This window comes from Trichoderma harzianum, assembly GCF_003025095.1.
Source record: "Trichoderma harzianum CBS 226.95 unplaced genomic scaffold M431scaffold_23, whole genome shotgun sequence".
Classification (NCBI taxonomy): Eukaryota; Fungi; Ascomycota; class Sordariomycetes; order Hypocreales; family Hypocreaceae; genus Trichoderma; species Trichoderma harzianum.
In genome coordinates, this window is record NW_020209271.1 from 172,339 (window position 1) to 183,365 (window position 11,027).

An 11,027-nucleotide genomic window follows, 5' to 3' on the forward strand; every position below is an offset into this window, starting at 1 on the left:
ACCAATTATTCTCAAAATTGCGGATGTCGTACGTTCTTGTTCTTTGCTACGCGCAATGCACACGCGTTCACAGCTGGTTGTCGCTCTTCATATGTGTGCGGATGTCGGACGGTCGAGAGTCGGACACTGTGGAAATTCATAGCGGATAGAGGCCCCGACGCTACTTTATAATGCCGGCTGCGCTGATGAATCAGCCATCGTGAACCCCAAACTACCTTGAAACTCCCCCAGGTTGCCAAGGATCGGGGCAAACCCGAGCTGACAGAAGTCGGGGTAGATCCGAGCTAGACAAATTAAAATATGCTAAATGCTTTAAGATTAATCAACTAGATCTTGCTAGAAAAGCGTTGATGGCCCACTATCTCCATCTCGTTTCGTCCCTGTCAATTCAGTTGAACCTGTCTCATTACAACGAGTGATCTGATACCTTTGTCTCAATATGTCGGTTGAAGAACCTTCTACGATAGCAAAGCCTCATTATCAAGAAGTGGAACATGAGAAGTTACATGATGCTGCTGAACGTGGGCAAGCAGCAACAGATGAGTAATTCTCCCATTCCTCCTCTAAGATGATCAGGTATTAAGCATTTGTACGTGCTAGGTATGGACAGTCTCTTGTACAGCTAGATCCGAAAGCTGAGGCCAGACTGCGTTGGAAGCTCGACCTCTATTTACTTCCATCAGTTGCCCTGCTGTATCTCTTCTGTTTTATTGATAGAGCAAATATTGGTATGTTGCTTCTCCTCCAATGCCACAACTATGGATATTTTAATTTGCTGACCTTGATCAAGGAAATGCACGCCTTGCGGGGTTCGAGAAAGATTTAGGTCTTACTGGCTACGACTACAATACCGTTTTATCTATCTTCTACATCTCTTACATTATCCTCGAGATTCCCAGCAATATTCTGTGCAAGTGGATGGGGCCAGGATGGTTTATCCCAGCCTCCTCTCTCGGCTTTGGCCTCTGCTCCATATTCACTGCTCTTGTCCACAACAAGTCTCAAGCTTGCGCAGTACGTTTCTTTCTTGGAGCGTTTGAGACTGGTTTGCTTCCAGGTATAGCTTATTACCTGAGTCGTTGGTATCGCCGATCTGAATTGGCGTTTCGGCTAGCCATGTATCTGGTCATGGCCCCCTTGGCCGGAGCCTTCGGTGGGCTTCTCGCATCTGCCATTCTCAAGCTACCCCATTTTGGCAGTTTTACATCTTGGCGCATGATTTTTGCCATTGAGGGTGTTATCACGGTTGGATTATCAGTAATCTCTTTCTTCACCATTACTGATCGCCCATCAACAGCGCGTTGGTTGACCCAGGACGAAAAGGATCTTTGCATTGCTCGAATCAAGTCCGAGCGTGTAGGAACAACAACTCTTCTTGACAAAATGGACAAAAAGAAGATGCTTCGTGGAATTAAAAATCCAATGACAATTTCCACCGCCATTATCTTTCTTTTTGTTAACATCACAGTACAGGGACTGGCTTTCTTCACCCCAACGGTAGTGCAGACGATCTACCCTCACAACAGTGTCATCTCTCAACAACTCTATACGGTACCGCCATATATTGTTGGTGCATTCTTTACTGTCGTGTTCCCTCTTCTCAGTTGGCACATCGACCGTCGTCAAATCATCATTGCTGCTAGTGCACCGCTGGGGATGACGGGGTACATCATGTTTCTGGCGAGCACCAATCCGAGGGTCAGATATGGCGCAACGTTCTTGATCACAAGTTCAGTGTTTGCTCTGGGCCCAATGGTTAATTCACAAGTCAGCGCCAACGTCGTTACTGATTCGGCAAGAAGCAGTGCAATTGGATTTACAGGTATTTCACATTCTTACTTCACTCCATCACTATAATACCGCCAGTATCAACCCTCGTCGTACTGACAATGCTCATTTCAGTCATGCTTGGCAATATTGGAGGCCTCATTTCAACATGGAGCTTCTTGCCTTTTGATGCACCCAACTTTCATATCGGCAATGGTCTCAATCTTGCCACGACGACCATGGTGCTCATTGTGAGCAGCGCTATGTTGGTGTGGATGGTTAGAGATAACCGCAAACGAGACGGCCGCAATGTCGAAGAACAGCTGAACGGCTTGTCTCCGGAGGAAATTGAAGACCTTGATTGGAAGCATCCGGGATTTCGCTGGAGGCCATAAGGCGAGAAAGCGCCTATCGTGATCAGCGCGATATGTTGCAATCATTGTAATGATTATCTACAGTTAACATATGCTCCGGGCACCCAATTGTAGAAACTGATGTGTTTTTTATATTATTCGTCATATTATCTATGTTCCTTCCGTTGTATATTCATGTGAGCATAAAAGCGTAATGGTATATCCGCACACAAACAAGAAGAACAAAACCAGATTACCTTCCATTTTCCATCGCCGACATTGCCACCAAAATGTGACATATAGCTTCAATACATCATATGAACATTCGAAACTCAGGGGGTATAGCTTCGCGAAGAGATGCAACTCCAGTGATAGATGGGTATTCTGACAAAAGTTCCATAAACTCAAGACGCAGAGTTTCGGGTACGCATAGAGAGACCGATCCAATAACGAGGCTCCAGAGTAAGAAATGGTTGTCGCTACCCCATGAGACCAACATATTGCGACTCTTCAATGCCAGTAATAATTTATATGCGTAAGATGTGGCTCCGGTATTGTCCATTCCAAACTTTGCCCGAACTTCACTAATGTAAAGAATGCCGGCCAACCGGAAGCATTCTCTTCGTTTTGAGAATTGGGTAGACACACCGTCCGCATCTCTAGGTAATGATAAAAGGTCATAAAGAATCGGGGCAAAGTGAAAGCCCGGGAACAGAACAGTTCGCCAGAATGCGTCGCCTCGTGCGTTTGCTTCGGCAGTTAAAATAGAGTTGACTTGCTGTATTGCATCAAAAATATGGACAACTGCTGGATCCTGGCTTAGTGTGCTGTTGCTGTCGGAGGGTCTCGCGGCGGGCATTGCGGCAATTCGGAGTCTGCTCTCAGTTGATAGGATATCATATGGCTGAGGATAACGTGGTTTTATATCTTGGAGATAGCTACCGCGGATATCGATCCTAAAGGAACAATTAGTTACATTTGTGACAGCTCGAAGCATGAGCCACTAAGGCCATACCAATACATCATCATCCAGATAATAGGCAACTGCTGAAGCGCTGTTAGGCCACCAACGCCGCTGATGGCATGAGAGAGTCCATCAAGATGCACGTTAATGAGATGCGGGTTGCTTGTCAGATTCTATAATCGGTCAGCCCAACAAATTCCCGTGATTGACGAAGGTTCAATCATCACCTACTGCGAACGCTGCAAATGTGAGGATTGCTATAATGGTTTCGAGATTGGCTCGTTGGGTGGGATCATCCAACCGTCGTCGCAACGCTCTTGTGGCCATGAGAGAGTATCTCGCATAATCTATACTACTCTCATGGTCCCCAGTCCCCACTTGCTTTCTGTGCCAAGCGGAAGACGACAACATCTGTGTAAGTGATGCGGATCCCTGTAGAATATCGAGAAACCCAATCTCAATCATGGATTTGAAGATGACGCAGCCTCCGCCGTACACTAAACCACAGTGGTGAGCAAACTAACTCAGCACAAGGGGGTAGTACATTAAACGAACAATGATTCCATAACTCGCGGGCGCGTGGTCGCTGATCCGAGGGCACCAGCAAAAAAATCCCAGCTCCTTCTCTTCCGCCAATGAGTTCGTGACCTGCTGGGTTAATCTGTATCGTTTCATTGGCCTGTTGCAAATCTAGCGGCGCTGGGTCACCGAGCTGTGGTCTCAGAGCTGCATCGCGCGATAAAGCCTGAAGCCATGACCCAACATCAAGGTCAACGGTCAAAGCATTCCGCGGTGGAGGTGGGTTGCGCCGACGATAATCAGCTTGGGCTCGGCTTCTCACACGCCTCCGAGTTTCAGTATCGCCACGGATGTTTGTTCCAGAGACAGTTATGAACTCAAACCGTGGGCGGTTATTATCACGGTTGCGTTCCGGTTGTCCTAGGGACTCGCTGTTAGCGCTACATGGATTGTCTCAGCATAGTGTGAGGCACATTGGCTAACTTCTTCTATCATCCATCAGGAGAAATATATCAGAAGTCAGTCGACAGAGAGAGGTAAGTTTGTGGCATGAAATGTAGCAAGATAAGGAAAAAGAATAGATGGTTGCAAGTGTTGTGTCTTTATTACGAAAATATATAGAGAGCTTCTTGTCTGTCCCATCAAATCGAGTGAGACTAGAAGTAAGCTAAAATCAATGGCGCAACGCGCTCCACCTCCTCAGCCATGAATTAGGCTCTTTGGCTAAGCAATCACAAGTTCTACCCGTCTCGCCACAACTAACAATTTAAGTTTACTGAGACATCCTTATAAGATATCTCATTAATTTACCATGCTTTTGTTGGCATAAAGTGACACTGTGCATTTCTATCGGCATGACCGGGAACATGCAACTGTTTACTGATGTGCTGGGTACGGTGTGCTTACAGCTGAATAGCCATCCCGCAACTCGCACTGGTGCAGTCCAAATAAAGATTTGTCACGGAGCCACATACTCGTACAACTAACAACATAATATGGTGTAATAATGTGAAATTAGCGCCTAATTTTCCGTAAGCTATCCTAGGAACTGTGCTACCTCCTTCGCAATCAGCGGTCCATCACTCTCAACTGCAAAATGACCAGCGTCAATTAGTTTAACTGTTGCGTTGGGTAAATCTCTTTTATATGCTTCAGCTCCGTGGGGGATGAAAAACACATCGTTCTTGCCCCAAATTGCCAACAAAGGCACCTGAGAAGACCGGAAATATTCGTGAAATTTCTCATACAACGGGACGTTGTTCTGATAGTCCATAAAGAGATCGAGTTGGGCGTCCTTCCTGCCTGGGCGTTGCAGCAAAGCGTAGTCCAGTGTATAGGATTCGGGCGCAATTGTCTGAAGGTCCGGGGTGCCATTCTCATACTGGAACTTGGTAATGTCAAAGTTCAACATGGCATCGGCCAGCTTGGATCGATCATCCGGGGTGTTCTTGCTAGCCCAAAAATCCTTGATAGGCCCCCAAACGTCGCCGAAACCCTCCACGTAGGCATTTCCGTTTTGTGTAATAATTCCCTCAACTGCCTCTGGGCGACGCAGGGCTAGTCGCAAACCCACTGGTGCGCCATAGTCGAAGACATAAACAGAAAATTTGGTAATGGAGAGCAAGTCTAGAAACTCGGCAAGAACATCTGTGAGCGAGTCAAACGTGAATTTGAAGCCATCAGGTGCTTCGGTAAATCCGAATCCAGGAAAGTCTGGAGCAATGACTCGATATTTGGTAGCGAGTAAGGGAATTATGTTCCGATACTGATGCGACGAGGACGGGAAGCCATGAAGTAGGAGGATCGTCTTAGAAGGATGTGTGGGACTCTGCTCCCGATAAAAGACGTTTACGCCACTCTTGGGCAGCGCTACACGAATGTTCTGAGTTGCGGTCATCTTTTTTTTTCTCTTTAAATATTCGATAAATATGGTTGATGTGTTCTTGGCGATGGTAATACTACTCTGTAGTATCTTGAAGCTTGTTGGTGTTTACTGATAGTATTGGAGTGTTGGACTATTGGTATACTGAATTCCTTCAACGACACTCAAGGTGGGAATTTATACCATTTAGCAGCTAAGAAGGACGAGTTTCTCTCCTATCGTTTTCTCATACTCAACTAGGAATATGTTGAGTCCACGTTAGTTGTCAAGTCACGTCAGAGCTCGATATGGAATCCCTCAGCGAAACCTATCTCATAGCTCGAGTTTCCAGTCTACATTCGCAGCGACGTCACCCACTAAACCCCATGGGGGAAATGCTGGTTTCGCGCCACACATTGTCGTGCGCTAATTGCCCGATAAAAGCAGTCGCTGAATCCTAGCCTCGCCAGACGGGAAGAGCGAAAAGTTTAAACAATTAAAAGAATAAAATGAAACTGCGGGCATCCAAAAGGAGACAATGCTCATTTCTATTTTGCCTTGACTAATCAACTAATGTCGCACCAATCCTGCCATCTAACGTATGAGCTATAGGTTCTTTTTCATTCAGATATCGCAGCAGGGAGAGACACTCTAAGTTTCCTACCAGCCTATATTGAAATCTCGCAATATTTCGCGAATAAGTAACATTACCTCTCTCCAAGAAGACATGACACGCGACAAGCAGAGGCCGTTACTTGATACACAATGCTCGCAGTGCGTGCTTTTGCTGGGCGCATTTACACAGAGATACCTGCTCCGTATGTCTTGAAGCAAAATATCGCTTGACTCTTTCTAGGCATAAATACAACATTTTTATGACGTTATTAGGACTAGACTTCGGCACGCTTTCTCCGGAGCGGAGATGCAGCAAGCACAATACCATTCGGCAATTGGCGGAAATCACGGACTACAGCATTTCGCAGCTTTGCAAGGTCTTACTCTCCAGAATACGGCATGCGCTAGACCAGAAACAGAGATTGCTGCTCCCTGACCTTGCATATGAGCCATTCCATTAGCTTGGATTAAAGAGCTCATATGGAGGAGCCCGTATTATTAAGATATATGAAGAGTAGTTATCGCCAGACAAACTCATATATGCCTACAGTTACATCATTAGAGATGCAGTTGCAAATGTTCTAATGCGCCCTTGACAAATCGGGGCAACGCCGACGTTTACTCTCTACCTAAAGCAATCCGTAGTCATTGAGCGTAGGAGATTGGCAGCTAGAACGGCGACCAGATTTGTCACATCAAGACTATGTCGGTGGCGTCAGTATCATACGCGTTAACTTGTATAAATAGAGAACGTGCCACCTCAACCTTGATGTTTATGTTTCATCCTCTGAACTCATTGCATTGCACCGTTAATCTAGATTCACACATTGAAACTTGAGTCTCGACAATACCTCACAACCAAACAACATCTACCTAACCTCTAAGACACGATGGCCAATGCTACTATGGACGCCATTGTTATATCAAAGTTTGGAGGACCTGAAGTTCTCCAGATCCAACAAGTGCCTAAACCAGAACCCGTTAACGGAGAGGTGCTTGTGGAAGTTTTCGCTTTTGGCGTAAATCATGCCGAAATGCATATGCGCAAGGGCGAATGGGATGAGTGGAATCCTATTTCCGGTTTAGAATGTGTTGGAGTTGTCGCAGCTTGCCCAAGCGGCGAGATCGCAGTCGGAACCAAAGTTGTTGGTGTCATGGGAGGCATGGGCAGGAACCGTCCTGGAGGATACGGTTCGTTCGTAAATGTTCCAATTGCGAATGTCGTCCCAATCAAAACAGAGCTCCCTTGGGAGCAACTCGCCGTTGTTCCGGAAGTTTACTCCACGGCATATTCCTGTTTATTCACAGTTCTCGATTTGAAGCCTGGCGAGTCACTGCTTATTCGCGGATCAACATCAACTATCGGCCAAGCCGCTCTTCACCTGGCTGTTGATGCCGGTGCTCGGGTTACAGCGACAACGAGACGGAAAGAGAGATTCGACTTTGTAAAGGCGAAGGGCGCCGTTGATGCCAAACTCGAGCACGAGGGTCTCCAGTCAGAATTCCCTGCTGGCTTTAGATTCGACAAGGTCCTGAACTTGATCGGTAACCGAGTTTTGCTGGAATCTATTTCTTTGGCTCGACCTGGTGGCCGCATGCTTCAAGCAGGCTGGCTCGGCGGCTTGGATCCTGTCGTCGACTTCAATCCCATGATCCAGATGGAGCCGGGAGTGCACTTCAGTTTATTCCACAGCAAAGTGTTAGGCTCGCCGGACTTCCCCATGTCTGGCATTCCCCTTCAGGATATTGTCAGCAAGATTGAGAAGGGAGCATGGGATGCAAAACCCGCGTTTGTTTTCGAGTATAAGGACATCAAAAAGGCGCACGAGATGCTGGATTCTCATGACGCTGGTGGAAAGATTGTGGTCAAGCATTAGCAGGCAATATTACCTAACCTAGAGACTGTTAAATAGAGTGAAAAAATAATTATTGAAAAGTACATCACGTTAATACTTTGAGCTCTTGTGTCGCTCAATACTACTTAATTACATCTACGTTACTATGAAGCAGGTTCAAGTTTGCTCATATAATGCAATGAGGTTCAGAACCTTCAAAACAACAGATTCAATTATCCATGCAACTGCACTCTCAACAGGCTGAAGTCTCCGAAATGTTCACAGCTTCGTTACTGTTCATTCCAAGATCAATGGCCTTTGTGCCAATAGCAAAAAGCATTTGGAGAAAATGGCAAACCTTTATAACAAAATTCTTTTTTTCTTCTTCGATTTCTCTTATTCAATAACTCTTTTCTTCTCTCATCTAGTTAATTGGTACCTGAGCCGCGTATCACGAGATGATTACTAATACATGATCGCGGTACGCGGTTCCTCTTATCTCGACTTATTTCGACCGGTGAAACTCAAATGTCTGTAAAAACAGGAGTCTCCATACAAACAAATGTCTCATAGGCCCGTAGATTAAAGGAATCTCGGTTGTGTCAATATTACCCGAACGTGTTGAATTGAGCTGATCGTTTTTAAGGTTAATTTGTGCCTTGTCGCAATGCAAAGCTTATCTACCTCCCAGATACAGTCTCTATGTGGCGGGCCTCAGCAGATTAGACATCCACGCAAATTATGTACTCGTAGCTCGTATAAGAGATACACCGGCTATTCAGGAACAATTGAAGCCGTCCTTCGACGCCACGCATGTTTACTTGAAGCAATTGTTATGCGTATAGGCGATACGGTTAAGCCATTCGAGGCCGCATCTAACCGCGCAACAGCTGTGCAACTGGCCAACTTTTTAGCCGCGCCCTATGAAAGACGACTGCTGGTTGGGGGTTTACAATCATCTTTGGGCTTTTCGGTTTCTTATATACTTGGGAAGGTTGTCCCATGATAGAGAGGGGAGTTGGTCAACGGAATAGCTGCAAGAAATAAAATTTCCTACCATACAATATGAGCGTTGGATTCTTAGGGTTAGGCGTGATGGGAACGCCCATGGCCCTCAATTTGTGTCGCAGATTCCCCACCACTGTTTGGAATAGAACGGCCTCTAAATGCGCAGCGTTGGTACAAGCCGGAGCTGGACTCGGCCAGACACCAGCCAAAGTGGTCGAACAATCCGATGTCATCTTCACTATGATGTTTGATGGCCCTGCCATACGGTCCGTAATTGACGACGACTTCAGAAAGGCGCTTCGCGGAAAGACGCTTGTCAACACTAGTTCAGTCTCTGTCGAATTCAGTCAGAGTCTGGCAAAAGAGGTCCAGGAAGCAGGTGGCAACTTTATCGAGATGCCTGTCAGCGGGAGCAAAGTCCCAGCCGAAACAGGGAATCTTGTGGGAATGATGGCCGGCGACCAGGCCGAGTGCGAGCGCATCAGACCTTTTGTTGAGCCAATTACCAGCGCGGCTGTTTATTGCGGACCTATTGGGGCTGGCCTGAAGACCAAGTACGCGGTTAACATTTTTCTCATCACTGTTACTGCTGGGCTCGCGGAATCGATGAATCTAGCCCGAGCACAGGGTCTCAATCTTGAAGCATTTAGTAGCGTGCTGGATGCTGGCCCCCTGGCCTCTGCTTATTCGAAGATAAAGCTAGCCAAAATGGCCAAACAGGACTGGTCTGCCCAAGCGGCTGTGAAGGATTGCTATAACAGCACTGAGCTCATTTGGACAGCGGCGAAGGCCGCGGAAGCAAAGACTCCTCTTATCCAAGTCTGCAACTCTTTGTACAAACAAGCAATTGATTCCGGATTGGAGGATGAGGATATGATCGCTGTTTATAAAGTCTTGTCGGAGCAATAAGAAATGCATTTGATACCGCATAACTATATGTTGCCACTATTATCACGGATTGTGTAAAAAGTCAGTAGAGCTTGGGAGGTTTCATCGATCTGCCTTGCCACGTGGGTGACACATAGGCCGAGGTACCTGGTGCTTGATGTTCTGGATTCGACAAGCTAAATAGGTGAACCGGAATAGTATTCCGAGCGTGCTATTCATTTGTATATTACGATGCGGAGACATGTGCGCAGGCACCATGTGCTTTGCTTAGGAATTGCTGCCTTTTCATTTGTTCATGCCTGTAGGCTGCTTTCATCAGCTCTTCCAAGGGCTCACCGAGGCCAACTGGTTGAGCTACTGACTGTATTTAGGCTGCTTAGAGAATGTTTGTAGAGGACCGAATCACAGCTCCGCGTTTCTCCATGTTTCAGCTGGATAAAAGGCATTGCTTGTAAAAGGCATTACTTGGCATTGCTTCATGATGACGAGGGCATTCATGTTGTGTTGGCAGATGAGTGGGTTGTATTACTCCGTACACTTGCTTATAATGTTCAATCCACGTGGTGTATATCCATTCATGCTATGAGGGAAGCAGGACGCCACACACACTCTTAAATGGAGGATCATGACGCTGGCAAGCTCGTACCTGACGGCTATTGGCAGCTAAACCTTTTTTTGGACCGACAACGGCAGGCTAAGGCTGATTCTGGCGAGATGGTTGCCGTAGCGCGGAGATTTGTAGATGCGCGGGAAAACATCCCGACTTTTGGGAGTTGATGCTGCATCGTTACATACTCTGAGGAACTCAATGGTTCTGGTCTACGTAGTCAAGTGGTATAGTAGGAGGATTGCTCACTATGCATGCTATAGAGAAATAAAAAGTCGGTATGTTTTCGACCCCAGATTGTGGTAAAATTAGGCTCAACATCTCTGGGCTGTGCTTTGCGGAGGAAAATTTTGACAGCTCGTGTGGGAAGACTGGCTCTGCTGCTTGTCAACGCGTTTTTGCTTACCATCTGGAGCATTTTCAATGGTGCCCAGAAAAACATTCGATGCCGATTAACCGATTCATTTACAAAAAGACCCTGGACAACAGCTAGGGTCTGTGGTCGGTGCTAGCAACGGATCCACAACTGTTGGCTGTTTTGTTCGTGCTGAGTCCTTCACGGCGTTGCCTATCTGCACGTGTAATCTGCGACTCCATTGGATTGGATAAG

At 46.5% G+C, this 11,027-nt stretch overlaps 5 protein-coding genes across 5 annotated transcripts; 3 read left to right on the forward strand and 2 right to left on the reverse strand.

Moving 5' to 3' along the window:
- Positions 1–439: 439 nt before the first annotated feature.
- Positions 440–2,162, forward strand: M431DRAFT_10648 (hypothetical protein; the record flags this gene model as incomplete). Its single annotated transcript, XM_024911618.1, has 4 exons — positions 440–543; positions 601–728; positions 791–1,822; positions 1,903–2,162. 4 exons carry the CDS (start codon positions 440–442, stop codon positions 2,160–2,162), a joined length of 1,524 nt encoding a protein of 507 aa, XP_024768370.1.
- Positions 2,163–2,295: 133 nt separating this feature from the next.
- On the reverse strand, positions 2,296–4,310 carry M431DRAFT_525212 (hypothetical protein; the record flags this gene model as incomplete). Its single annotated transcript, XM_024920607.1, has 5 exons — positions 2,296–3,076; positions 3,136–3,257; positions 3,316–3,581; positions 3,640–4,043; positions 4,261–4,310. 5 exons carry the CDS (start codon positions 4,308–4,310, stop codon positions 2,434–2,436), a joined length of 1,485 nt encoding a protein of 494 aa, XP_024768371.1. The 3' UTR covers positions 2,296–2,433.
- Positions 4,311–4,605: 295 nt separating this feature from the next.
- M431DRAFT_155061 (hypothetical protein) lies at positions 4,606–5,500 on the reverse strand (the record flags this gene model as incomplete). Its single annotated transcript, XM_024912922.1, has 1 exon — positions 4,606–5,500. One exon carries the CDS (start codon positions 5,498–5,500, stop codon positions 4,640–4,642), a length of 861 nt encoding a protein of 286 aa, XP_024768372.1. The 3' UTR covers positions 4,606–4,639.
- Positions 5,501–6,984: 1,484 nt separating this feature from the next.
- Positions 6,985–7,956, forward strand: M431DRAFT_99154 (hypothetical protein; the record flags this gene model as incomplete). Its single annotated transcript, XM_024925116.1, has 1 exon — positions 6,985–7,956. The coding sequence occupies one exon, from the start codon at positions 6,985–6,987 to the stop codon at positions 7,954–7,956; it is 972 nt and encodes a 323-aa protein (XP_024768373.1).
- Positions 7,957–8,926: 970 nt separating this feature from the next.
- M431DRAFT_513486 (hypothetical protein) lies at positions 8,927–9,850 on the forward strand. Its single transcript, XM_024920030.1, has one exon. The coding sequence runs from the start codon at positions 8,980–8,982 to the stop codon at positions 9,829–9,831; it is 852 nt and encodes a 283-aa protein (XP_024768374.1). The 5' UTR covers positions 8,927–8,979; the 3' UTR covers positions 9,832–9,850.
- The last annotated feature ends 1,177 nt before the right edge of the window (positions 9,851–11,027 follow it).